This window comes from Phodopus roborovskii, unplaced genomic scaffold, assembly GCF_943737965.1.
Source record: "Phodopus roborovskii unplaced genomic scaffold, PHOROB, whole genome shotgun sequence".
In the NCBI taxonomy this organism is placed as follows: Eukaryota; Metazoa; Chordata; class Mammalia; order Rodentia; family Cricetidae; genus Phodopus; species Phodopus roborovskii.
The window spans coordinates 3,223,617-3,249,536 of NW_026126575.1; the positions used below are offsets into that span (position 1 = coordinate 3,223,617).

A 25,920-nucleotide genomic window follows, 5' to 3' on the forward strand; every position below is an offset into this window, starting at 1 on the left:
ACCCCCCTCTCCTCAATGGCTCTGCCTATCCAGGTTAGAAGTCTGGGCTATAATCCTGACCCCTCCACAGTAAGGACTTCTACTACCTTCCAAGGCCTTCCAGGGCTCCCTCATTTTTTAAGTATTGATTGACTGATTGATTGATTGATTTTTATCTGATTTTATATGTATGAGTGTTTTGCCTGCATGTATGTGCACTGTGTGTGCATGATTCCCTCAGAGGTCATAAGAAGGCATCAAATCCCTTGGAACTGGAGATACATATGGCTGTGAGCCACCATGTGGCTGCTGGGAACTGAACCTAGGTTCTCTGGAAGAGCAGCTAATGCTCTTAACTGCTGAACAATCTCTCCAGGCCCCAGGCCTCCCTTTTCACCACCCCTTCCCAAGTATTTCTGTACTTTCCTTTGGGTCTCCTTGTCTCTGGCCTCGCCCTGCAGTCTAGCTCCTGTAAATGTAGATGGACCCTGGCAGGCTCAACCCTTCCTCCTGAAGCACCCCTGCCCTGGTGTTGAGGCCTCACTCTTTGGGGGCTGGGATGGAAAACCCAGGGCTTCAGGCATGTTGACCTCTGTCATTTTGCTATGCCCTGGCCTCAAGATCTCCCTTTTAAGGCTCATCCTTCCCCTCTTTGTGTTGCTGTTCTTTTTTTGCTGTACTGGGTGGCCTTTGTCCACGTCAGCCAGGTACAATACCCCCTCACTGCCCCCTTCGAAGGCAGTCAAAGAGCACATTTCAGAAGCTAGATGGGCCTTTCATCCTGCAGCGAGGACACTGAGAGGGAAAGGGGACATATTCCTCTCCTAAATCACATCACAGGCAGCCCAGAAGGGTCAACTAGAGGTTGGAGGTCAGGGTGTAAGCAAACCAAAGAGGGATTCCAGAGCAAAGGACCAGAGTGAAGACAGTAGCTCTGGATGACTGAGGTTGTGCCCAGAGGCAGGGAGAAAGGAGAGCCCTCTGGTAGGGCCACTCACCAGGAACCACTACAATTTAGCACTTCGGCAGGAGGGAGCAGGGTCTACATCCTGGCACTAGGAGTTAGAGTGAGCCAACACAGGGTTTCCTCCCAGGAGACCTCACTAGCAATGGTGTGGATATAGTCCAGGGAGGCTTGGAGATGAGGAGTGGCAACTAGATGGAGAGGTTGAGTCATGGTCATGAGTCATGATCAGGTAAAAAGAGAGGAAGTGGGCTAGGAAGGGATTGTATAGCTGATGACGAGGATTCTGAAAGGGGAAAGAATGGGTGCTAGGGATGAGCTTGCTGTATCTAGTTCATTCTTAGAGATGGAATAGGGCTGGGTACAATAATAACTGGTTTCAGATGGAAAAGAGGCTAAGTCAGCTACATGCTCCAGGTAAGAGAGAGGGATTCTGAGCCTGAAAGACACAAAGGAGGCTCTCAAATCCCCAAGTAGAAGAGGACTTAGAGTTTGGGAGCCAGGGTACCACATGAAGAGCCCAGTGATGTTGATACCAATACCGTGTGCTTGTCTTGTGCAGGTGGCACGGCGCTGCTGGGCTGGGAACCCCAAGGCCTATGAGATCATCTGCCAGACAATGCAGGAGGACAGTGGCCTGGTGGTGACTCTTCCCCATGAGGTGGCAGATGAACGAGTGATACAGCAGGCCCTGAGGCCCTGAGAAGAGCTTGATCCCCTCCTTCCCACTGCCAGACCCTCCCAGATCACCACTTGCCTCCCACAATGCACCCCTACATAGCTCCCCTAGTATCCCCCACAGCAAACCACAGAGGCCTGTCAAGGAGGAAGCACTTGTCCACTGGGTTGGGAGCCCTGAGAGGGTAGGACACATCTTGTTTGTGGGCAGGTCCTTAAGCCTGCAGCAGAGTGGACTCCAGCTTGGATGGGAAGGAACCTTGAGTGCTGGCCAAGCTGGCACCATCTTCCTAGGATTCTGTGTTACCTTCTCAAAGTGCTATTCATTCTCCGTCCCCACACTACTGTCCTCGCTACCCTTCCATCCCTTGTCTATGCCATCACTTCTGGTTCCTCAGAGAACACTAAGTGCCCACACCAGGTCCTTGATGCTGAGGAGTATGGAGAGGAGGACAGACAGGAAATAAAGAATAAAGTAGAGGCAAGTACATGGCATTAATTGAGCTAGCAGGAGCGGGTAGCACAGTGTCTGAGGCAAAGTGGCCAGGTGCTGGGTCATGTGGAGAGAAGACACTTTCCAGGTCAGCTGTGTGAACCTGAAAAATAGAATCAACAACTTCCTGAGATCTCTGGGTGTCTCTTTGGGATCTGGAATCCTGCAGGAGTTGCATTGGCCTAAAGTGGGATCTTACACCCTTCCCAGACCAACCAACCAGATCTACACCAGGTTGGCCTCTGGAGCAGAGGCTCTGACAAAGAGAATTGGGTAGCTGTGCTTCTTGGGCCTTCCTCTGGAATTTGCTGCTACTTTATAGTGCCTCCTACCCACCAACTCTCAGCCTTGAGCCCCCCACCACCATCACTATCCTGTTGCCCTGTGCTCTCTCTTCAGTCTTTACCAAGCCAGCTCTCTTGATTGTTGTCCCCTAAGCTGAGCCAGAGCTAAAAGGAAAACCCAAAGGTGGATGAGAGAAAAGGAAGAGAAGGAACTCTGAGACCACTGGCCACAGAGAAGTTGTGCTGCTGAGAGAGCATCTGGCATCTTTGGCTCATACTGGCCTAGGACCAGACAGAAGGAACCCTTTGTCTTCCCCAGAGTGCCATAGGGAGGGCATGAGGGTCCTCCAGAAAGCCCCTATCCAGGATAGACCATGATGCCCTGCTGTGGGAGCAGGGCTGAGGGATTTGGGTGTGGATAGTCCTACTTCACTGTCACACGAGCAACCAATGATCTTTACTGTGCAGTTATTTAGACTTAAGGAGATACTGAGCCTTGGGAAAATGTCATTGCCTTTGGTACAAAACAAAAGGATGCTTTATTGTGATGTTACTATAACCAAATACCCAAGGCAATTTATATACAAAGGGGTTGGGGGCTTACAGTCCGGATGTCCCAACCCAAGATCAAAAAATCATATTGCTTTGGGCCTCTGGCAACAGTGCCAAACGGCAATGGTAGGGAGCATATGGCAGAACAAAATGCTTATACTGTGAGCCAGGAAGCAAAGAGGGGAAGTTTGAACCCAAGTCCTACAATCCCTCAAGGTCATGTTGCCAATAACCTAAAGACCTTCTACTACCTCTACCTCTAAATGTCCCACCACTTCCCAATACACCTTTTGAATAAGCCGAGCCATAGCAGAAGTCAAAACTTGCTTTCTGGTATCTTGGTCTGTGTGTCTTGCATAAAATAAGAATTTTCTTAAGTCAAAAAGTAGGTGTGAAGCCAGACATCCTTCAGCGAGGGGCCAGGGCCTCTGTGCCTCAGTTTCCAAATATGACCAACAGAGCACGATACCTGGATCTCTGTGAAGAGGTAACTTGGTTTTTCTTTATTCTCTATGTAGTATCACAGCAGGGGATCAGGCAGAGATTGGCACTGGAGCAGCCCCCTCCACACTCATACCCTGTGTGTGCACTGTTGTTATGTGGAGCCCTAGCCATTCCCTGTAGAGAAACTCCTGCACTGGCAACAGTCAACACAAGCTGCTAGCCCTTGTCTTCCGGTAGAATGGATACCATATGTGGAGTATTCAGATGTGGCTAGTGTGACCAGGAAATTGAATTGTAAATTTTGACATTTTAATTCATTTAAAATATATTTAGTTCTATTTCATATAAGTGTAACTGAAATATAATGATATAATTACATACATGGTTTAGGCTGTGCCTATTCTATTTTTTTCCCCTAAAAGCCAAGAACATGTTTATTTATAAAAATGCAAACCTTTCAAGATTCTTGGGGAGGCTCAATGGTAGAACACATACTTAGAACACACACAGTATATACACATATAAATACACATAGTAGCAGTAGCATTCAAAAACAACAAGCCATCATCTGTGGCGAGATATTGAAATGTGTCCAGCAGCACAGCAATATGGATAGTCAGGGCTCAGCAGTGTGGAATGAGCCCAGTTCTGGCTAACCTCCTCTGTTGCCTATGAGGCCAGTTTTGCTCAGATTCCTCAGTACCCTTTACATAGGTTCCCTCCCTTCTCAGCTTAATGGTACTCCTGGGGACTTTCTTTCTTTCTTTCTTTCTTTCTTTCTTTCTTTCTTTCTTTCTTTCTTTCTTTCCTTCTTCTTCTTCTTCTTCTTCTTCTTCTTCTTCTTCTTCTTCTTCTTCTTCTTCTTCTTCTTCTTCTTTTTCTTATTTTACATATCGATCCCAGTTCCCTCTCCCTCCTCCCATACCCACCACCCCCTCCTGTCCCATTTCCCACCCACTCCATAGGAAGGTTAATGCCTTCCAGGAGGAATCATAAAAATCTGTCAAAATTTGGAATAGTGTCTAGGCCCTCCCTCCTGTCTCTAGGCTAAGGGAGTATCCCAGACTCCCAGAGTCCTTTCGTGCACCAGGGATACATCATGGTTCTACTGTCAGAGGTCCCTTAGACTGCCCAGGCCTTCTAACTGAGACCCATGTTCAGGGGGTCTGAGTCTGTCCAGTGCTGGTTTCCCAGCTATCAGTCTCCCTTGTTCAGGTCAGCTGTCTATATGGGTTTCTGTAGCCTGGTCTTGACCCCTTTTCTTATCACCCCTCCCTCTCTGAAACTGGATTCCAGGAGTTTGGCTCAGTGTTTAGCTGTGGGTGTCTGCTTCTGTTTCCAACAGCTACTACATGAAGATTCTAGGATGGTATATAAGTTAGTTATCAATCTCATTATCATGCATGGAAGGGAATTTAAGGTAGCCTCTCCACTGTTGTTCATATTGTTAGTTGAGGCCATCCTTGTAGGTCTCTGAACATTTCTGTAGAGTCAGTTTTCTCTTCAAACCTATAATGGCTCCCTCTATTATGGTATCTCCTTTTTTGCTCTAGTCTATTTGCCCCCTGACTCAATGTTCCTGGTCCCACATGTTCTCCTCTCCTCCCCTTCTTTTTTCCTGACTCTCTCTCCATTCACTGCTTCCCCACTCCCAATATGCTCAGGAAATCTTGTCCCTTTCCCTTTCTGTGAGGGACTTTGTATGAGTCTCTTAGGTTCTTCATTGTATCCTAGTTTCTCTGGCAGTGTGAATTGTGGGCTGGTGATCCTTTGCTTTATGTCTATGTCATACATATATGAGTGAATACATACCATATTCCTTTTTTTTTGTGACTGAGTTACCACACTCAGGATGGTTTCTTCAAGTTCTATTCATTTGCTTGTGAATTTCAAGATTCCATTGCTCTCCCACCCCCTGCAGAGTATTCCATTGTGTAGATGTGCCACATCTTCTTTAGCCATTCTTCAGTTGAGGGGCACCTAGGTTGCTCCCAGGTTCTTGCCATTACAAATAATGCTGCTACAAACGTAGTTGAACACATGCCTTTGTTGTGTGGATGAGGATCATTTGGGTATACGTCTAAGAGGGGGATTGCCGGGTCCTGTGGTAGACTAATTCCCATTTTCCTGAGGAACCGCCATACTGATTTCCAAAATGGCTGTACAAGTTTGCACTCCCACCAGCAGTAGAGGAATGTTCCCCTTTCTCCACATCCTCTCTAGCATAAGCTGTCATTGGTGTTTCTGATTTTAGCCATTCTGGCAGGAGTGATGGTATCTCAGAGTTGTTTTTGATTCGCATTTCCCTGATGGCTAAGGATGTTGAGCACTTTCTTAAGTGTCTTTCAGCCTTTTTGATTTCCTCTATTGAGAATTTTCTATTCAGTTCTGTACTCCTGGGGACATTCTTACAAAGTGTAACACCAGCATGTCATACATACCTCTGCCTGAAAACCACAGTGGCTTCCCTGATCCTTGCTGGAGTCATGACCTGAGCACCCCAACCCAGAAGGGATAGCAGAAAAGACTTTGAAGTCCAGCAGAAGGTAGAAGAAAACCTAGGTCAGGAGGGTTAGAGAAACCAGAGGACAGCAATCAGTGCAGGATCTGCAAGATGAATCTTTATAAACCCAGGAGGCTGAATCCACCCCCATAAAAAATGTCTAAAAATTACTGAGATACATGCTATCTACTCCTTTCCAACACATTTTCTTTTATTGTAGTAAAACACACATAACAAACTTTACTGGCCCAACCCCTTCCCAGGGTGCAGCACAGTGATCTGAAGCACCCCATGAGGCAATGCAGCAGTCCCCACCACCCAGGTTTAGGAGCTTTTCATCATACCAAGCTGTTGCTGTCCCCTAGCATCTGTCAGCCCATTGTCTTCCTATGTACTGTATGCTCCAGAGGTCTTGCAGATGCAGAGTTACACAGTGCTTGCCCTTCTGAGACTGGCTTGCTCACCCAGGGACATGTCCTTGGCCTATCCATGTGGCTGCATGTAGCAGAATGCCCTTCCATGCTAAGGCTGAGAGACTGCACTGCATAGTGGACCACATTTGCTTAACCATTCAGCCACTGAAGGACTTGTGGCCTGCCGTGAATGTTGCTGTGAGCACAGGTGTGCATGTGTCTTCAAGGCCTTGCTTTCAGCTCTTTTGGGTCTGCACCTAGAATTCTAACTATAGGATCACATGATAATTCTATGTTTTTAAAGAAACTATCAAAATATTTTTCCATAGTACAAAAATAATTTATAAATCTAGAATTTATTTTCCAAAATACTTGTTTATGATTTAAAACAAATTGACTAAGGCCGTTGAGATGGATCAATGCTTAAAGGCACCTGCTACCAAGCCTAATAACTTGAGTTCCCTACATGATGGAGGGAGTGAACTGACTGCTGTAAGTTGTCCTCTGACCCCCTAATAATAAACTCAGTAGTGCCAAGGGGAACCTAAAGTGTACTCAAAGCCTCTTTCTCAAGTCCACCACGGAAGTCACATTAGGAATCTTTCTAGAATTTTTTTTTTAGAGTATGAAACTCATGCACAGACATTCAATGTTCATTCATACAGATGGGATCTTCCGATTTCTGTGATGACTTTTAATCATTTTTTAATTGAAACATACATAAGAGTCATTGTTGTCAAGTCTGTTATTTGTAGTTTTTGTGTATCAGATGTGCTGTCTAATCAGCACCTATAATGCAAAACCTTTTGCTCCACAGAGAACCATCACTGTTAGAAGCTAGTCCTGATTCCCCATCTCCCTGCAGCCACTAGGGGCCACTAATCTACTGTTTGATAGATTTAGCTCTCCTGGACATTTCATAGACATGGCATTATTACAACACATCTTCTTTCACAAGTTTTTCATAGGTGTGGGCATGTTATAACTTGCAATATTTTATGTTATTGTTCAAAAATATTCTGCTGTATGAACACACATTCACCTGATGATGAAAATTGGGTTATATCCACTGGGGAGTTGTAACTAAAGCTACTATGAATATTCATGTAGTTTATGTGGACGTATTCCCATCCCTCTTGGAGTAGATATAGGGGGAGGAACATAGCCTTTCATATTAAGGGGCAGGTTGGTGGGAAATGGGAGTAAATCAGTGTGGGTGCAAAGGGCAGGTTAGCAAGATTTTAATAGCATTTGCACTTTCAGAAGACTAAAGCCTGGCCTGCAGAAAACAGGCTGGGTGGGAGGCAGTTGGGTGAAGGGTGGCTGAGGACTCGCTCTTTAGTTATTTGTGAATCTAGGAGTGAAATAGGTTTGAATTTGGGTGGTGATGACAAAAATGGAGGGACTTCACACAAACCCCTATAGGAGAAGTGGGGCAACAGAGTCCCGGGAACAGATAGTAACTTAGTAAGCTGACGTTGTGTCAAGAAAACTTGGTGGCGTAGGCAGGGATCATGCTACGGGGCAAGCCTGGGCTGTAGTCCAGAAGTACCAAGTAGATGTGCACTTCAGCGAGGGCACACAGAAGATGTCAAGCAAAGTGGAGAGATTCAATGCCTGACTGCAAGTCCCTGGCCACCCAAATAAACTTGACATCAGTTTCCTCACACCCGGCAATCACGGATTGAATTAGTTCATATTTCCAAAGCACAGAGGGCACGAGGAACTCTTCCAAGGTGGATTCGCTTTCATTCCTTTGCGCTACCCAGGTGCAAAAGGAAGAGTCAAAAGCTCAAGAACCTCTTTCCTCAAGCTAGGACTCAAACTAAAGTACACGGAAGTTGGAGGCCCCGCCCCTGCCCCACCCCCTGGCGCCCTCGTGACTACAGTCCCGGCAGCCCTCGCGCGCCACGCCCACGGCTCTTGCGCACGCGCAGCTCGAGATGCGGCTCTGGGCTGTACTCAACGCTGAGCTTTGACAGAGCCTCCCTGAGGGGTGCTGGGGCGGACCTTCGGTGTCGCGCGCATGCCTGGCAGGGCCGGGCCGCTCTTCTCCGGAGGCTGTGGCTCGGACGCCTCGGCTGGGCCTAAGATGGACATCCCGGCCGTGCTCGCCGCCCCGGTCGCGCGCGGAGACCAACATGGCGGTGGTCCAAGCCGACTCCGCCGCGGCGCGGGGCCGTCCCTCGGCGCGGGTCCCGGGCGCCGCCGCCTGCTGCTGCTGAGGGGCCCGGAAGATGGCGGGTCCGGGCCGCGACAGGAGGAGGCCCCGGGGCCGAGCCCGCCGCCCTCCGAGGACGGCAGCGATTCCTTCGTGGTACTGCTGGAAGTGCCACGCGCGGCCGACGCTCACGGGCAGGAGGAGGCCGAACCCGGCCCGTGCGCGAGCCCCCCGGATCAGGTCCCAGCCACCGCCCCCGGCGCGGCTCTGGCGGGCACCGTCACCATCCACAACCAGGACCTCCTGGTGCGCTTCGACCGCGGCGTCTTCACCCTGGCCGCCGCGCCCGCGCCCTCGCCCGCGCCCGCTTCCCCGAGCCTGCACCCCGCAACCAGCGCGGGCCCGGAGCCCTCGAGCGCTTCTGTGTCCCGCCGCGGGCCGGTGGCCACTAGCGCTGGCTCTCCAGTCTACCGCTGTCCAGAGCCTCAGTGCGCGCTGAGCTTCGCCAAGAAGCACCAGTTGAAGGTGCACCTGCTGACGCACGGCAGCCTCCAGGGCCGGCGGCCCTTCAAGTGCCCGCTGGATGGCTGCGGCTGGGCCTTCACCACCTCCTACAAGCTGAAACGACACCTGCAGTCGCATGACAAGCTGCGACCCTTTGGCTGCCCGGTGAGCGGCTGCGGCAAGAAGTTCACCACAGTGTACAACCTCAAGGCGCACATGAAGGGCCACGAGCAGGAGAGCCTGTTCAAGTGCGAGGTGTGCGCCGAGCGCTTCCCTACACACGCCAAGCTCAACTCCCACCAGCGCAGCCACTTCGAGCCGGAGCGCCCCTACAAGTGTGATTTCCCAGGTGAGCGCGAGTTGCGGACCTGTCGTGGCGGCCATGCCCGGCGGTGCCTGGACCAGGGGCCAAGCTCTGTGTCACTGTTCGTGCAGGCAGGGTTTACCCGGGATGCCCTAATCTAAGGGAAGCGTCCAAAGAAACACCCCTGTGTCTGTGTTCACGTTTCTTTCTGGTAGTTAGATGTGAAGCCTCGGGTTCCTACCGCGAAGTGGCATGCATTGTCGCAGCTATCAGGGAGGCCACAAAAGCTTTGTTAAGATGCTTCCTCTGAAAGCGACCATTTCTCAGAGTTGACTTGGGACTTTATTTTTCTCAATCCATTCAAGTTTATTAGACCAGAGATCCAAAATTCATATGGCCAAATATGCCATTTTAAATTGCTGAGGGGATGACTACACATTAGTGCCTCTCTGCTCCTTTTCCAGCCTCTATGGAAACTCCACGGATTAGCGGACACAGAGCCCCCAGGGATACCTCATGCTTTGAATAAGACCTCTGTCCTTCTCAGTCTTAAACAGAGTGATGCTCCTTCACCAGGGTGAGCCTCTGCGCCACCCTCAGGTGTGCGGCACATTTGTTTTTGTGTCTTCTGTACTTTATTTTTGTCAGACTTCTTAGTTTCTGGGATCATGTCTGTTCTTTTCATTAACATGTATACACACTCTGTTCTCTATGCATATAGAGTATGTTCATATGTAGGGTTTAGCAACAGATTCTAGTACTGTATTATTACATGCCCACAGATTATCTAATGCAGCCTGATTGAAAACCTTCTACAGTCATTTCCTGATGTGAGAATGGTGGCTGCAGGCCTTACCCTGGTAAAGGTAGCATCATTCTGTGTGTTGTATTGGGAAGGACAGAGATTCACTTCAAGGAATGAGGTGCTCCTGAGGGTCTTGTGTTGGCTGATCATTTGGGCTTCCATTAAAGCTGGGAGAGGAACCAGGGGAGCACTTTAAGTATCCAGTCAAAGAGGGATTCTTTTGACAATGTGAGCCAGGAAGTGGCAGTGGGAATGGTGGAGTCAGGTAAAAGATCCACAGAAGCAGGATGAAAGAGGTAGGGGGTGATGATGAGGACTGTTGCTAAGGCAGAGAGTGCTAATGTTCAGATTAACTGAATAAGTTACATCCTAAGTAGCAAAGGAAGCTAACTAAGGAAGAGGACTTTTGAATGGGGCAGAGATTCCCTGGGCTGCTACTTTTAATTCATGATTGTGCAGTGTTTCACATTCATAGTGACAGCATTTTAGGGACTCTGGGGAAGAGCTGCAACAAAGATAGCTCCTAAACATCGTTCAGCTTTTTGTTTTCCTCCCTGTTTGAGCATGGAACATTTTTGTCAAAAAAGTGTTGATGTAGGAATTGCTGAGGTGTGGGTTGTTGGGGCTGATGGGGTAGGGCTATAACGATGGAGGTGAAGCTGACAAGAACCTTAGGAAATGGGTAAAAGAAAAGAGAAATAGATAAGCTATAGGGCTGCCAATTGCAGAGGTTAGAGGAAATTGAGGTGTGAGGGATGCAGTACCCTGCATTGGAATTAAAAATCTTACGAGTGGGATTGTTGCAGCCCTGCAAAGTTATATGAGACTAACTCTTGATCACTGGGGCTTTTGATCTGCTTCTTTCCTGGGTTTCACTCAGACAGCATTGCCAGCTGCGTTTGTGGAAGACACATCTAGTTAATGCAGAATTGGAGTACATCTCTTAATCGTGTGTGCCATCTCCACATCACACTGCAGCACATGGCCTGTGTGTGCTAAATAATGGTGGACAGGGTTTGGAAAGAGAGTTTCCCAGTCATGAGTCATGTCTTTCCTTGTCTGCTCATTGTGAGCATGCCTTGGGCTGTGGACAGTGTAAGCTGCACTATGTGCTTTTGTTGTCCTATGAGCTGAGTTTGTACTTTCTTCAATCAGGCTGTGAGAAGACATTCATCACAGTGAGTGCCCTATTTTCCCATAACCGAGCCCACTTCAGAGAACAAGAGCTCTTTTCCTGCTCCTTTCCTGGATGCAATAAACAATATGACAAAGCCTGTCGGCTGAAAATTCACCTGCGAAGTCATACAGGTATGGGCCGGAGGGTGTACCACAATGTGGACCCATGCATTGTGGTGACTATTGTGCTCATAGTTAGACTGTGTCATTTTTTTTTCTTTTACAAGGTGAAAGACCGTTTATTTGTGACTCAGACAGTTGTGGCTGGACCTTCACTAGTATGTCCAAACTTCTAAGGCACAAAAGGTAAACCTTACATTTTGTTATTTAGGTTCTTAAAGTTCATGAAGTATGTGTCACAGAACACAGAAGTATGTGTTCTGTGATTTCAGGCTGTTTAAAATGGAGCCCAGTGTCAATGTCTTAGAAAATCAGAAAACTGTAAGAAAAGCACTAAGAATCTCCTCCTCACTTGACAACAGTTATTTCCTGTTAAGTTTGGTTTGGTTTACTTAGTACACTGTCAATACAATTACATTTTTGTTTTTTGTTTTCTTTTAGATGTTGTAGAAATACTGCATGTTTTTACAAACTTTCAGTAGTGATAATGACAACTTGGGGTCTGTGTACCCATGATATCCAACATGTTATGTCATTCCATCTTGGTTATAGCTCCAGTATTGGTATTATACAGACTGAGGGGCTGGGTGGCCTGTGCATAACTGGGGTCTGAGGTGCTCAGAATGAAAACATTACTTAGAAAACCACAGTCTTTATAAGTTGACTTCAGAGGATTCTTTCCCACTCCCACTGCTGCCTAGCTCTCTGTCGGGGTGTGTGTGTGTGTGTGTGTGTGTGTCTTGGAAAGCACATTGACCATAGATACTTATAAATAATTTAGATTGTTTCACTCGATCCTTTGAGACTCACCTGTTCCTAGATTATTGTGGCACTAATTGTTCTGTGTCTGGCTCTGGGGCCGCCTTAATTTATCAAAGTAGAATTTCTGATTATGTGTGGACATTCTGAATGTATTGATTGTTTGGAATGGAGAGAGCATGTTGTTTCTATGTCTAAAGCCTCATGCCTGTGAATCTGTGAGTGGTGATTGTTTTTTCATTTTTGTTCCAGGAAGCATGATGATGACCGGAGGTTTACCTGCCCTGTGGAAGGCTGTGGCAAGTCATTCACCAGAGCAGAGCATCTGAAGGGCCACAGTATCACTCACCTGGGGACAAAGCCATTTGAGTGCCCTGTGGAAGGTACCATTTAAAATGTTGCTTTAGCTGTAGACAAAATGCCACACCAACACTCAAGTTTAGCTATAAGTTTAAGTTGCAGAAGCACTACAGCATTGGTTGGTTGAAAGTACATGCACACTGTCTTAGGAGTGTATTGGAGGAAGTACAGGGTTGCCTTCTGCCCTGCCACTCAATTTGAGGCTCTAGTTCCACCATCTGTTTCACTTGGGGATGATGAGGAACAGGTGAAGTGAGGAAAAGAATGCTTTTTGTGTGGTCTGGCACATAGCTTGGGCTCACTAAATGCCAAGTAAATAATCTTATTGTACTTAGACAGAATGAAGTCTTGTCTTATTTCTTTATAAGGGTATTCTTGAGGCTTTGTCTTAATTAGGGTTTCTATTGCTGTGATAAAACACTATGACTAAAAGCAACATAGATTGTATTTCAGCTTATACTTCTATGTTATAGTCCATCATCAAATAAAGCTAGGGCAGGAACTCAAGGAAAAGACTTGGAGGCAGAAGTTGATGTAGAGGCCATGGGGATTTCTGGTTACTGGCTTGTTTCCATGGCTTGCTCATCTGGCTTTCTTAGAGCACCCAGGACCACAGCCCCAGTATTACCACCACCCACAATGAGTTTGGCCTTGCCACATTAGTCAAGAAAATGTCTCATAGGTATGTCCACAGACCAGTCTTACAGAGTCATTTTTCTTAATTGAAGTTTCCTCTTTCAAAAAGACTCTAGCTTGTATCAAGTTGACATAAAATCACAGACTTTTTTTCTTAAAATGTTAAAAGTGTAATTTATTTGCCAAAAATGTGTATGGCCCATTTATGTCAATCTGCTGTTCACTAAGGAAAGAGTGGTCCAGGGTAAGTCAGATGGGCCCTAAATTGATGGCCTCAGCTAAATTTGTGGACTTTAGTTATCTTAGCTGGAGAAGGATAACTCAATGCCAACGCCAGTTCTTATCAGCATACCAGCTATAAGTGTGGTTAAGTAAATAGGAACATACAAGTTGCTGTAAGATGTCTGGACTTCAGCCATATTGCTCTTGGGAGAGTGTGAATGTCCTGGTCAGCTTAAGGAGGCAAAGATAACCAGACATTAAAGAATGGCTGTTGGAAGCAGAAAGACCAGCAGAGAGAATCCCAGGGCGAGAGCAGTTAACTTGGACTTTGGAGAGGCTGGGGACTGACAGCACAAAGGAAGAGAATCCCATCAGCAGCAAAGATAGAAGTCAGAGCAGCAAGCTGTAATGACTTGGACCTGGGTGAGGGAGGCACAGTGGTTGAATCAGTGTCTCACTGAGATTGGAATGGTGAAGAGTTTGGTCATTTAGCCCATAAAATGTACCTTCAACTTGACTTAAGGTACTTAGAAAGTAGACTGTGTGTCTGCTTAAAGAACAGGCTGGACTACAAGTGAAACAGGTGCCATGCAGGTCCTTGCTTAAACCCTACAAGCAATTGAAAGTGTGAATTCTGGATTCAAGTCCTGAGACTACATGGAGCAGGTTAAGCTCTTTGCTTCTTTTCATTATCCATAAAATAAATAAAATCTCATAGGATTCTTAACTAATTAAAAATTTTAAATGTTGTAAAAGTATTGATAGTTGTCAGTTCTTATGACTGTAGTGGTTGCTATTAGGTGGGGTTTTGTTTTTTATTTTCTAAGCCTAGGTGGAGAGCCACATAGGGGGTAAAACAGTGGCAAGGCTGCCCTGGTGGGAGGTATAAAGGCAGGGTGCTGAGCCAGAAGGATGTCTGTGGAGAACAAACTCAAAATGCTGAAGCCTGTTTGTGTGGTTTGGTGTTAGTTGGCAAGTTTTGATAGGGTAACTTAGGCAGAGTTGCTGAGCAGGAGGCAGAGGACTGCTTATTTTCACAGCTCTTTTCAAGGTGATTGGTAGAAGGGCAGAAGTTCGTTGTTAAAGGGAGAGTATTTGTTTTTGAAGTTCTCAAGAAGCTTTGAGCCATTAAGATAATGAGCCTCAGCTGAGTAAAGAGTGGCAGGGTTTGATCAAGGCCTTTGCACAAGGCAGTGGAGACTGGTGCAGAGACTACAGAACCCTTTCTTGCTGGACTAAGTGAAGCCAGGCCCTGTGTTGAGAATGCCAGTGCCCAGGCCTCCAAGTGGGCTATTTAAGGAAAAAATAGAGCCATATGAGAAAGGGCCCTGGCTGTATCTGCAGTTTGAGACTTAACTTCATTCTCACATGAAACTTCAAACATATATCTAGCTAAGCTCTAAGTCTGTTCTTTATCTTGACCACATGCATCTCATTTTACAGAAAGGAAAAGCTGCTCTGTGAAGGGTCAGAACCTTATCTGTGGCCATATCACAAAAGAGGTTTGCATGCATACAGCCTTAGCTGGGTAACTCCCTGGATTTTTACACCCTTCTGCTCCAAGGCCTGGTCCCATCACTCAGCAGGGACAGAGTCACCTATTGTCTCTTGCTGAGGCACCTGTGTCTCAGTCTTCCCAGAAGCTGTTTCTACAGCATTCATTGTTTCAGCACTGATCTTGTTCTGCCTTTTATTCTAACTTACTACCTACATGCTCAGCCAACTCACAAGCCTCTGCACTCAACTCTGCCTCCCCTTCTGTGAAGGGCAGGGGGCCAACATGACAGACAGTCAGAGGTGAAGGGAAGGCATTACAAATGTATGTGTCCTTCAGCACATGAATCTAGATCTGATGTGTAAGTCAGTTGAGTGTATAAGCTGGGAATTTCTGTCTCTGGCTCCACCTCTACCTATGACCTAGAGACATTGGCTCAGTTTCTGGCCTGCACAGAGGTGAAATGGGTGGAGTTATCTTTGGCCATGTGTTGAGATAGTTCCAATCCCTAGAACTATAGGATTTCTTTCTTTCTCCCTTCCTTCCTTTCTTTCTTTTTTTTTTTTTTTTTTTTTTTTCTTTTCTTTTTTTTGTAATAGCTTAATAGAAGGTGTTTAGTATACATTTTTGCAACTGAACTTTGACTGGAGGAGTTGTTTTGATTCAACTCTGAGTAGTGGATGGAAGAAACAGACAGAGTTTGATTAGGTTACATGTCTTAGACTGACTAACTCATGGTCTGCATATTCCTTTATCATTTTCATGTATCCTTTGTGCTTCTCCTAGGGTATTTGTTATATGTCCCTTGTCAGTGGCCAGTGCTTGGGAACATAATGCTTTGTATTTATCATGGTTCTCTAGAGGAACAGAACTGCTAGAATGTATATGTACATGTATATGTATATGTATATTAAAAGGAGGTTTATTAGAGTGGCTAATAGGCTGTAGTTCAACTAGTCCCAACAGTGGCTATCTCCCAAATAAGATCAAGAACCCAATTGTTCAGTCCACAAGGCTGGATGTCTCAGCTAGGCATCAGTATACACTGGAATCTCAAAGAAGACTAATGCCAGTGAAGGATGCCTTAGCAGGATCGATAAGCTTGCCAGTGAGAATGAGGGCAAGCAAGCAAAAAAAAAAAAAACCAAAATCTTTCATCTTCCATGTCCTTTTTTATAGGCTGTGGGTCTTCTGACCTTAAAAATCAAGAAAAATCCCTCACAAACATTTAGTTTATTCCAGATGTAGTCAAATTGACAAACAAGGTTAGCCACCACAAATTCACTTCTTGAAAGCTCAATACAAACCATATCTCCTTATGTCATTAAGATATGTTTCATTTCCAAATGAAACCAATGAGCAGGCCATAATTACTCATAACATGATGTAACTATCCCACTAAAACTGCAAATGCAGTATATATCTTAGAACAGGTGGCAGTGTCCCTTGAGGGACATTCTTTTAGTACTTTGTAGCTTATATATGATAACCACTGACACCTCAATTGGTGTTACATAACATGATAAAGAAATCTAGGAAAAAACAGAAATATCTTTACAGTACATTCTTAACAAAATGTGACAGAAACACATGTCAATTATCCTCAGTTTTACAAATAGTCACATGGCCTTTGTTGGTAGTTATAGCTGCCTTCCTTTACTACCCATTCTGTATTTCCTCCCCCCATCAGGTCTTGTTTTAGTTGTTGTTGTAATTTTTTTTAATCCTTAAGTGACCCATACCTTTATTCTCAAAAGATCTGAGCCTTTGTCATCCTGCATGTATTGAGTTGTGATTTCTCATTGACTTAATTTCTGTCTTAGTTAATGGTTACTAGTACTGTGATGAAACACCATGACCAAAAGCAACTTGGGGGTGAAATGGTTTATTTGGCTTATATATCCTGAATTATAGTCTATTGAAAGAAGCCAAGGAAAGAGGTCAAGTTGGGTGGGAACCTAGGGGCCTTATAGGAGTGCTGTTTACTGGCTTGCTCCTGACAGCTTGTTCAGCCTGCTATCTTATAGAACCCAGAATCACCAGCTCAGAGTGATACCACCCACAATGGTCTGGGCCCTCCCACCTCAATCACTAATTAAAATGCTTGACAGGCTTACCTATAGCCTGATCTTATGGAGGTATTTTCTCATGTGGTTCTCTCCTCTCAGATTCTTCTAGCTTGTATCAAGCTAGAACTAGTCAGTATAAACTAGTCAGCATATGATCTGTAATTACTATTTTGAGGGTTAGAAGTTCATGTGGCACAGTGGGTCACAGTGTATATGTGGAGGTCAGAGGACAACTTTGTAGAGTTGTTTCCTTCCCTTCACCTTTATGTCAGTTTGGAAATCAAACTCAGGTCACCAGACTTGGTTGGCAAACACCTCCCTTTTGAGTTGTCCTACCAGTTCATAGTGTCATTTCTGATGTTGTTAGGAAGTATTTTTTGATTATCCTTTGGTGTAACTGGTTTTCCTCTGTATTCCAGGATGCTGTGCCAGGTTCTCAGCTCGAAGCAGTCTGTACATTCATTCTAAGAAACACCTTCAAGATGTGGGTGCTCCGAAAAGCCGCTGTCCGATATCCAGCTGCAACCGGCTCTTCACCTCTAAACACAGCATGAAGGCACACATGGTGCGGCAGCACAGCCGACGCCAAGGTCTGTGACTGTGGCTCTTGAGAGTTGCAAAAATGTATATGCCTGAGCATGAGAGAACAGGGATGGTGCCTCTCAATCATTTGTAAACCATGACATTGGAGCTGTGAGTTTCCACACAGTCATGGGACCTTTGCACTCTCCTTTCCTGCTGCTCTCATCTTACCACAGCCCCTTTGCACCTGTTTTGCCCTTGCCTGTGTAGTTCTTCCCTTCAAATGTGCATCATTTTGAAGGCCTCCCTGACACATGTGCTCTAAGTCTGTCTGCAGCTGGGCCCTTTGCCCGTACAGGGCATCCTGACTCTGTCTTACTGTGTCCACTGTTCCTGAGCACTGAATCCCCTCTTTTATTCCTGGTCTTAGGAGACAGCAGATTCTACACAGAGGACTGTGTTCCAAAGGTGGGCAGGAAACCCTCCAAGCTTAGAACAGAGCTGTGTCTCAGGAAAGGGCTGGGGTATGAGAGAGGCATCATTATAGTGGTCAAGGGCATGTGGAGGGGAGGCTGAGCATGTAAGACCTGACATTCAGCATCTGTGGTACAGCACTTGGAAACCTGCAGGACATCAAGAATGTAGGAGAGGCAGCAGTGACTGCTTCTCTGTAGTTCATTCACAGAGACAGTTCTTTCTGGGACAAGATAGATTCTGTTCCCGGTAAGGTAACTTGGTGGAGGCCATACATGTTTCTAACTAGTTCCCCTTCATTGTGACCCGTGAAGCAGACAATACCATTTAGCATTTTCCCAGTTGGACAGATCTTTGAGCCCTGTTTCCCTGAGCTTTGAAAAAGAAGGAAAATAATACTATGAGCCACTCTTGGTTAAAACACCTATTGCAGAGCTCTGAGCAGCTGGTGGTGATGCTTTGTGTTCTTTATTTGGTTTCTTCTCTTGGGAGAGGTGGTTGCTTCCTCTGTTTTTTGGATCTCAGGCACTGTGACCTCACAACACAACAGTTGCTACTCTGCATTGTAAAAGCAGTTGCCCTCCTGCTAGTGTGATGAGTTCCTAAGGACAAGCAGAGTGTATCTCCTACTTAATGTTAGGGAGTGTCATCTTTCTTCCTAAAGGCTGTCAACCACTATCCCTCTCTTCAGCTCTGTGTGATCTCAGGCCTCAGCCTGACATTCCCTTTTAAACTGTATCTCCCTTTACCTAAGCTAACTAATTCAGATTATTTCACAGGAGTTTTCCCTAAACTCTGGCTGGGTGAGAGGCCATCTTAGCAGGCATATGTTTATGGTATACATTGACTGACTCATGCACCATTCATCCTGCCCGTTGTCAGTAGAGGACCAGGCACTCAGGGCTGCCTGATGGCTGCCAGCTTGTGTTTCAGTTCACTTCACAATGGTCCTGCTGCTGCAGAAAGACTTGTCAAGGTCACACCAAGAGGAAGTACCCAAGCCAGGATCTTTTCTAGGATTTGTCTTCCAAAGCCACAGTCCTAACCATTAGCATTATGGTCTTGTGTTTAGTCAGTGATTTTTCTCTTTATCCATTTACACCAATTCTATGGTTGACATTTGTGGAATTAAAACAATGTTAGATGGGAGATTTTTGAATAAGTTGACACCTTTCTTCCATCAAAATTACTCTCCACAAAGAACATAGTCATCAAGATGTATGTTTGTTTGCTTGTTTTTAATTTTCACTTTCTAGAAAGAATCACTCACATTTCCTCTCAGAATGTTGCATTGGTACTAAGATTCTGTTGAAGAAACTTTCTGCTATATCAACTAAAGAGAGATTCTGGCTTTGGTTTCTGTTCTTATGTCTAGACTAGATGTCTTTTGTAGGCTTGAGTTAAAAATGCGTGATGGTGCATGCCTTTAATCCTAGCACTTGGGAGCCAGAAACAGGTGGATCTCAGTGAGTTTGAGGCCAGACTAGTCTGCTATGCAGAGAAACTCTGTCTCAAAAAAGTGGAGTATGTACTCTGACATGGTACTCTGACATAGTAAGTATGCATTTATGGTTAACAAGTAGTTCATGTGAAAGAAACAGAGCTGAGAGCAGCTTCATCTGCTTCAGGCACTGGGGCAATTAAAATCTGTAGAACTCCATGCATCTGCCTAAACCTAAGTTTTCAACCCAGCCCAGACAGCCAGTTTTACTCCTTGATTAACCACAGAGGACTCAAACCATTTTGTGGATGACAGTAGATGTGAAGCAGGGCACAGAGTTTGACATGGCTAGAGATGACTGACACTAATTTCAAAAATAACCCAGAGTCAGAGTTGGTATCACAGCTGATTTATGGAGACTTTATGCTATGTGATAGATTAAAACCTTGGCTAGTGCAGCACAGGAGGAAGAGCAGAGACTTTGGAACCCAAAGACAACTTGAGGACATGAAGTATTAGATGAAGTGCTGATGTCAAGCTAGCCCTTCCTTTGGTGTCTGCTATTCACTGTATGCCTACATTAGGCCTTTCTTTACCCTGGTGGAAAGGTCTAGTGAAAGGGTAGTCAGTGTTGTTTCAAGGAGTGCCTGATAGTATCTCAAGCAGAGAGAAGATTTCTCAGTCTGGCAAGAGAATAACTGAACTATCCATTGCTTTTGCAGATGTTGTATCTCAGCTGGAAGCTCCAACTTCTCTCACACCCAGCAGTGAATTGAGTAGCCCGGGCCAAAGTGAGCTCACCAACATAGATCTAGCAGCACTTTTCTCTGACACGCCTGCTAACAGTGGCAATTCGACAGCTGGGTCAGATGAAGCACTGAACTCTGGGATCCTTACCATTGATGTCACTTCTGTGAGCTCCTCTCTTGGAGGGAATCTCCCTTCTAATAATAACTCCTTAGGGCCCATGGACCCCCTGGTTCTGGTGGCCCACAGTGATATGCCTCCAAGTTTGGACAGTCCTCTTGTTCTTGGGACATCAACCACAGTTCTCCAGCCAGGTAGCTTCAGTACAGATGATTCTCAGGCCATGAGCACAGGAGCAGTAGGCTGTCTGGTAGCTCTGCCTGTGAGGAACTTGGGTCAAGACCCACCAGCTTTGACACCCAGCAGTAACTTGACAGCACCTGACACCACACCAACCTCTTCAGGCACTGCCAGAGTCCCAGATCTGCTAGTTCCAATAAAGGTGGAACAAGACTTGCCTCCTGTCCCAGATGTGGTCCAGAGGCAGGAAGAAAGTCACAAGCCATCCCAGTCTATGCTGTCCAGCTCTGCAGAGAGGCCAGGGGCTCACAAGGACTCAGAGCTCAGGTCTGGCACCAGCAGCCTCTACTTGGTATGAAGCACTCTGTTCCGTCACCACCACTAGCTCACTCCCCTAATGCACTTTGGATCATGTTTGGGATGAATCCTGTCTATGCAGACGATTCTTTCTGGTGTACAGAAGGACAGATGGAGCCTGGGCAATAGTCTGGAAGCCTAACTTTGACCTTGATTCTGGAATTGACATTCTTGCAACTTTGTGCAAATCACTTAACCTATCTGAGCCTTAAATCCTCAGTTATTTCTGAAATAAGGGGTTTGGGCTACATGGTTTCTAAGGTTCTTTTGAGTTCTGTGTTTTTATAGTTTTCTTGAGAAAACTTGAGGCATTTCCTACTATTGAAATGTTCACATTCATGCTTTTCACGTAGTGACAAGTCCTAGAAGAGCAATGTTGTCATCTTAACAGTTCAGTGAGAACTTAAAAGCTATGACAGGATATTTTTATTAGAATTAAACAGTGGTTCCTGAGCCTTCATTCATGAAGGATTATAACAATTCTCCAATTTTGAGGCTGGACAGTTATTGTATTCTATATTTATATCAATTATACCTTTAATATAATCTAATTTAAAGTAACTTAAAGATTCCTAAAGAGAGTCTGACTTTCCTCAGTCTATGATGGAAATGATCATACAGGTTTCTCTGTAATGCTGGTTGAATTTTGTTTTGACATTTATTAAGATTCATGCATCTTACCTTACTACAAGTATGAGGGTTCCTAGTAACCAACCTACTGGAGCTGACTTGTATTTCTCTCAATGTGAGAACAGCACAATCTTTCCATTTCTGGTGCCTGGCTTGTTGGTAGCAGAGCTACACTTGCCAGTATCTGTTTAGGCTGTCACAGCAGTTGCTAAGAGCAGCAGGTGACTAGACAGGGACTAGAGGTAACCACAGCTCAGAGTGCTTGGGAAGCCTGTCTCTGACACTCCGTGCCTTCCTGTGTCTCAGCCTAGCTGTGGGTGGAGGTGGAAGAGCTTGGGCTTGCCCCTGGTTGGTTTGTTCTCTTGCTGGCTGTGTGGCATTGGGCTCCCTTGCTTCTCTTAGTGGGAGTGGTGTTATGAATGGGTTTCTGCATGCCATGAGCTGTAGAGGCTGGTTTCCTTTGCTCCTTGTAGTTTTAAGAATGAAACTTTTTTTTATTAAGTGTTCACAAATTTTTAAATATCCTATTTGAATACTGTTTCGTTTGCTGAATTCAGTGACACTTTCTATATTGGCATATGGCAGTGTGGCACTTACTGCCAACACTACTCAGGGGTGCTGTGAGATAGCTCTGGCATCAAGAAGACTTGTGTTTTAGGGAACAGGGCAGTGTACAGATATTTAAAGTGTGTTTAGACCTTGGAGGAATGACCTTCACTTTTCCAGATGATGAAGCTATGTGCATTTTCCTGTGCTAACAGTCGAGCGTGTGATTTCCCGAGTGCCTTGCTGGTGACTGATTCCTGGAGCTCTGATACATTCCCAAGGCAGGCTTAGGATGGTTCTCCAGTCCCCTTGCTACCCTTCCTCTGCTATTTAGATCAAGCAACTGACACACTTTTCTTTGGTCCCAGGAAAGTGGGGGCTCAGCAAGAACTGATTACCGAGCCATTCAACTAGTCAAGAAAAAAAAGCAGAAAGGAACTGGGAGCGATGAAGGTGAGGCCGAGTGTGCTGCAGTGCTGGTGGACAAGGGACTAAGGTCTCTTGTGTCACAGTCACAGGCAGAGGAAGCACACAGAACAGTTGTTTCTGTGTTCTTTGTCTTCTATGTTCAAAACGCCCTTATATCAATTCCTTAGCTTTATGTAAACTTAGGAAACAGGTTGTAACCAAATCCTCAGCATGTCTGAACATGCTTGACAGGCCTAAAGAGGCTCTAGGGAAGTCAAGGGTTCAAACACAGTGTCAGTTCTGGAAGGCTACTGAATAAATGAGCCAAGCTGGTCAGGTGTCAAGAAAGCAGGAGGGTAGTTGGATGCTGAGTTAGGCCTGGTCTTGTGGTGGAAATCATGGGATAGGGCAGCTGTTGTCTGTAGGACAGCTATGTGAAGGCAGTATGTGCACAGAAGTGTCTGGTTGAATCAGCCTGAACCTTTAAGAGCAGCAGCTCACTTGAATGAGATGATGAAACAAAACAGTATCCCATGGGCCAGTTAAGTCTGTGGGATTGAAGATCCAGTGCTGAAAGGAGACTGGCAAATCCTGTTAATGTCAGCAGGGCTCTTTGGTGATTTCAGGTATCATTCATCTTTACATTCACTTAAACTTACTTGGCTCAATTTTAGTCCTTATGTTCTTATGTTATATCTGCGATTTAAAATAGCAGTTTTCTTCAAGCAGATGTTTCCCTATGTACTTGTCAGTGTCATTTGTGACTTAGAGAAAGGACAGTTCTGTGCCTCAAGGATCTGAAACTTGTAGTTAAAATTTGCAGGGAAAATAAAAGAAAGGGGAAGTGGAGTGATGTAGAAAAAAATTACTTCGTATAAGCCAGATTCCTTAAGTCAGATGCCTTTATTGAACCCAGCAGTAATTGTGTTGGAGGAAAAGGAGTGCTTCAGACTTCTGGTACATACAAAGTTTATTGCACTCGCCACACTGAGACAATATCTACAGAGATAGTTACTTGGTTATCATTTTAAGTATGACATTTTAAAAATTAAAGACACATTAAAAGTCTCTTTTAAAACTGACAGTTTTTCCTTAATATCGGTATTTGGCAAATGTTGAGATTTTCAGTTATCTAAATGTTATACCTGCAGCTGCTACCTGTTGGCATCAGAATCCACAGAGAAGTCAAAGGCTGTTCTTGGCAGCCAGCTATCCTTCTGGTTTAGAGCCATAGTGCTCTCTCCCACTCTTTCCTATGTTGGGCAGAATGTTCTGTCTGTCCTGTGTGCTCAGGTGGCTGTGCAGCTTGCTTCATTGGTGTAGTTGAGCACTTCTCATTGTTGTGTGCTTCCCTAAATTAGCAATCACATCTTGAGACTTGATCTGATTGATTCTTTTGGGGAGAGGAGGGTTAGTAAAGCTCTTTGAGGTGGTGCTGGGTTCTTTGTGGAGTCCCTTGAACTGTTTCATAGCAACTTAATCATTAATGACTAGCACCTAGCACCATTAGATAGATCCCTGGGGTCTGCAGAGATGGTGATAATAGTTCTACCTTCCTCTTATTAGCTAGGGCATTTGTCTAGAGAAGCTTCTTGTCCTTCACCCTGAGGTATAATTGATAGGAGAAAGTCAGGGTGCTTAAGTCTGCACCAGGTTGCTGTGAGTAGTTTCTGGCCATCTTCTGTGATGACCACAGCATCTCATGTACTCATTTTAAATGTTTTATAGACTTTACTTTGAAGGGAAATAGAATTGTGGCATCTGCAAGGTATCTGGCTTTTGTGGGTGAGAAGAAAAAAAATGTCCCTGCCAGGGTGAAGGATTACCTTCAGCCACCTACCTGTCTTTCTTAAAAAACACTCTTGAAATCCTGTGACCAGCCAGGAGAGATTCATGTACAGTTCCTGCCTTTAAATAGTGCTTGGAGCCAACCGTGCTTCTCCTAACATCTTTCAGACTTACAGATCCTTTCTGCTTCAGGTGTCTGTGCACAATACATAGTGTCACCATTGTGTTCACATTTGTAACATGTCACGCGGCTACTCCTTATAGCCTCTTCATAGCCCTGATGAATCTGTTACTGGCAACTTCTGCAGTCACAGTCATGGGAGGTTCACTCTTAGCAGGTGTTCACCAGGTCCCTTCTCTGCCTGGGCCAAACCAGACTCCCACCTGGACTCTGTTGTCAGGTCTTCCCTGTCTCCAGCCATGTCAGGACCTCGGCCCTCCCATACCTATCATAATGCTTTTGAGAATACAGATCCTCACCTTGTAGACTTTCCATGTGCATTTCCTGAAGCTTCCTTTTGATTAAGTTGAGGTTCAGGTCTTTTAGAGCTAATGTAATGTGCCCTCTTTGAGTATTATTCTGGGTACAAATGTATTGACATGGATTACTAGCAAAGGTGCTGTTGATCAGCTTTCTACTTTCTATAAATGTCCTATTTTTTTCCCTTATGGTTGTAAATATTTAATTTGACATAGATATTTTATAATTGTGTGCTCCCAAGTATGCTTTTAGCTTCAGTCATTCTCTGGAGCTCACAGCCCACTGAAAGCTCTGGTACTCAGTGTTATGCAGTGAAAGGACATGGTCAGACCAAGAGCAGGATCATCTGATGAGGATAGTGTGAACTTTTTGCAGTGCTGATGACCAGAAGAACTCACCTGAAGCATGCCATCTACATTGCTTATTGGGACTCGATTATGTAAGACCCAGTCCCCCTAGATGTAGGGCTGGCAGTTTGTGACCCAGAACTAACCTGTACAGCATTGGCTCTCTGAAGTGGCTTAAGGACCCAAGGAAAACAAGAATATTCTTATTTTTAATCTGGGAGGGTAGTGGTTCTTGGCTTATATGTATGTTCATGTACCATGCCTATGCCTGCTACCCTCAGAGGTCAAAAGAAGGCATTAGATGGCCTGGAACTAAAGTTACAGGTGGTTATGAGGTGGCACATGGGTACTAGGAATCAAACCTTGGTCCTCTGCAAGAGCTGCCTGTGCTTTTTAACTACAGAGCTATTTTTCTATCCAGGAAGCAAGAACATGCAAACAGGCAAGGCATTCTAGGGCCCCTAGGTTATCTTCCAGGAGGTCAACAAGGCTAATTGTTTACCATACACTGCAGATTCCCTGTTTCTCATGGTTTTCATAGATTTAACACTAGACAGTAAGTTTTGATTATAATAGTATAACTCTGACATTGTATGGGCGATTTGTATTTCCTGTATTTAAAAATTAGTGTTTTCTACAGAAATTAGCTCTTTTTTCCCTCTCACTGGTGTACTCCATCAGTCTCAGCATAGACTCAGAGGATTATGACTTAGGCTATTCCCAATATCAAGTTATAGTATATGACTAGCATTGATTTTGTTGCTCTGAGTATCCATTAGGAGACCCTGCAAGTGGATTCTTGTGCCCCCAATATACCCTATCCACCCTATCCTGAACTCATCTTGTCCTGTGTGATTCTCCAGAGAGCACTGGTTCCTTTACTGGAGACTGTTATTTACAACCATGGTGTGGGCCCAAGGCTGTGCTGGCTACTGATGAGCTTTATGCACTGGGTTCT

At 45.3% G+C, this 25,920-nt stretch overlaps 2 protein-coding genes across 3 annotated transcripts in view; both read left to right on the forward strand.

Annotated features, from left to right (window-relative positions):
- Nucleotides 1-2,247, forward strand: part of Uroc1 (urocanate hydratase 1) — a 30,117-nt gene extending 27,870 nt beyond the window's left edge. Inside the window, exon 20 of the mRNA XM_051203426.1 lies at nucleotides 1,506-2,247. Within this exon, the coding sequence (XP_051059383.1) occupies nucleotides 1,506-1,646 (141 nt within the window). The 3' untranslated portion in view covers nucleotides 1,647-2,247. The remainder of the gene's footprint in view (nucleotides 1-1,505) is intronic.
- Nucleotides 2,248-8,278: 6,031 nt separating this feature from the next.
- Nucleotides 8,279-25,920, forward strand: part of Zxdc (ZXD family zinc finger C) — a 31,288-nt gene continuing 13,646 nt past the window's right edge. For both annotated transcript variants that reach the window (XM_051203431.1, XM_051203432.1), the window contains exons 1-7: nucleotides 8,279-9,324; nucleotides 11,240-11,392; nucleotides 11,488-11,566; nucleotides 12,392-12,522; nucleotides 17,341-17,511; nucleotides 20,081-20,757; nucleotides 22,307-22,391. In XM_051203431.1, the coding sequence (XP_051059388.1) occupies nucleotides 8,337-9,324; nucleotides 11,240-11,392; nucleotides 11,488-11,566; nucleotides 12,392-12,522; nucleotides 17,341-17,511; nucleotides 20,081-20,757; nucleotides 22,307-22,391 (2,284 nt within the window). In that variant the 5' untranslated portion in view covers nucleotides 8,279-8,336. The remainder of the gene's footprint in view (nucleotides 9,325-11,239; nucleotides 11,393-11,487; nucleotides 11,567-12,391; nucleotides 12,523-17,340; nucleotides 17,512-20,080; nucleotides 20,758-22,306; nucleotides 22,392-25,920) is intronic.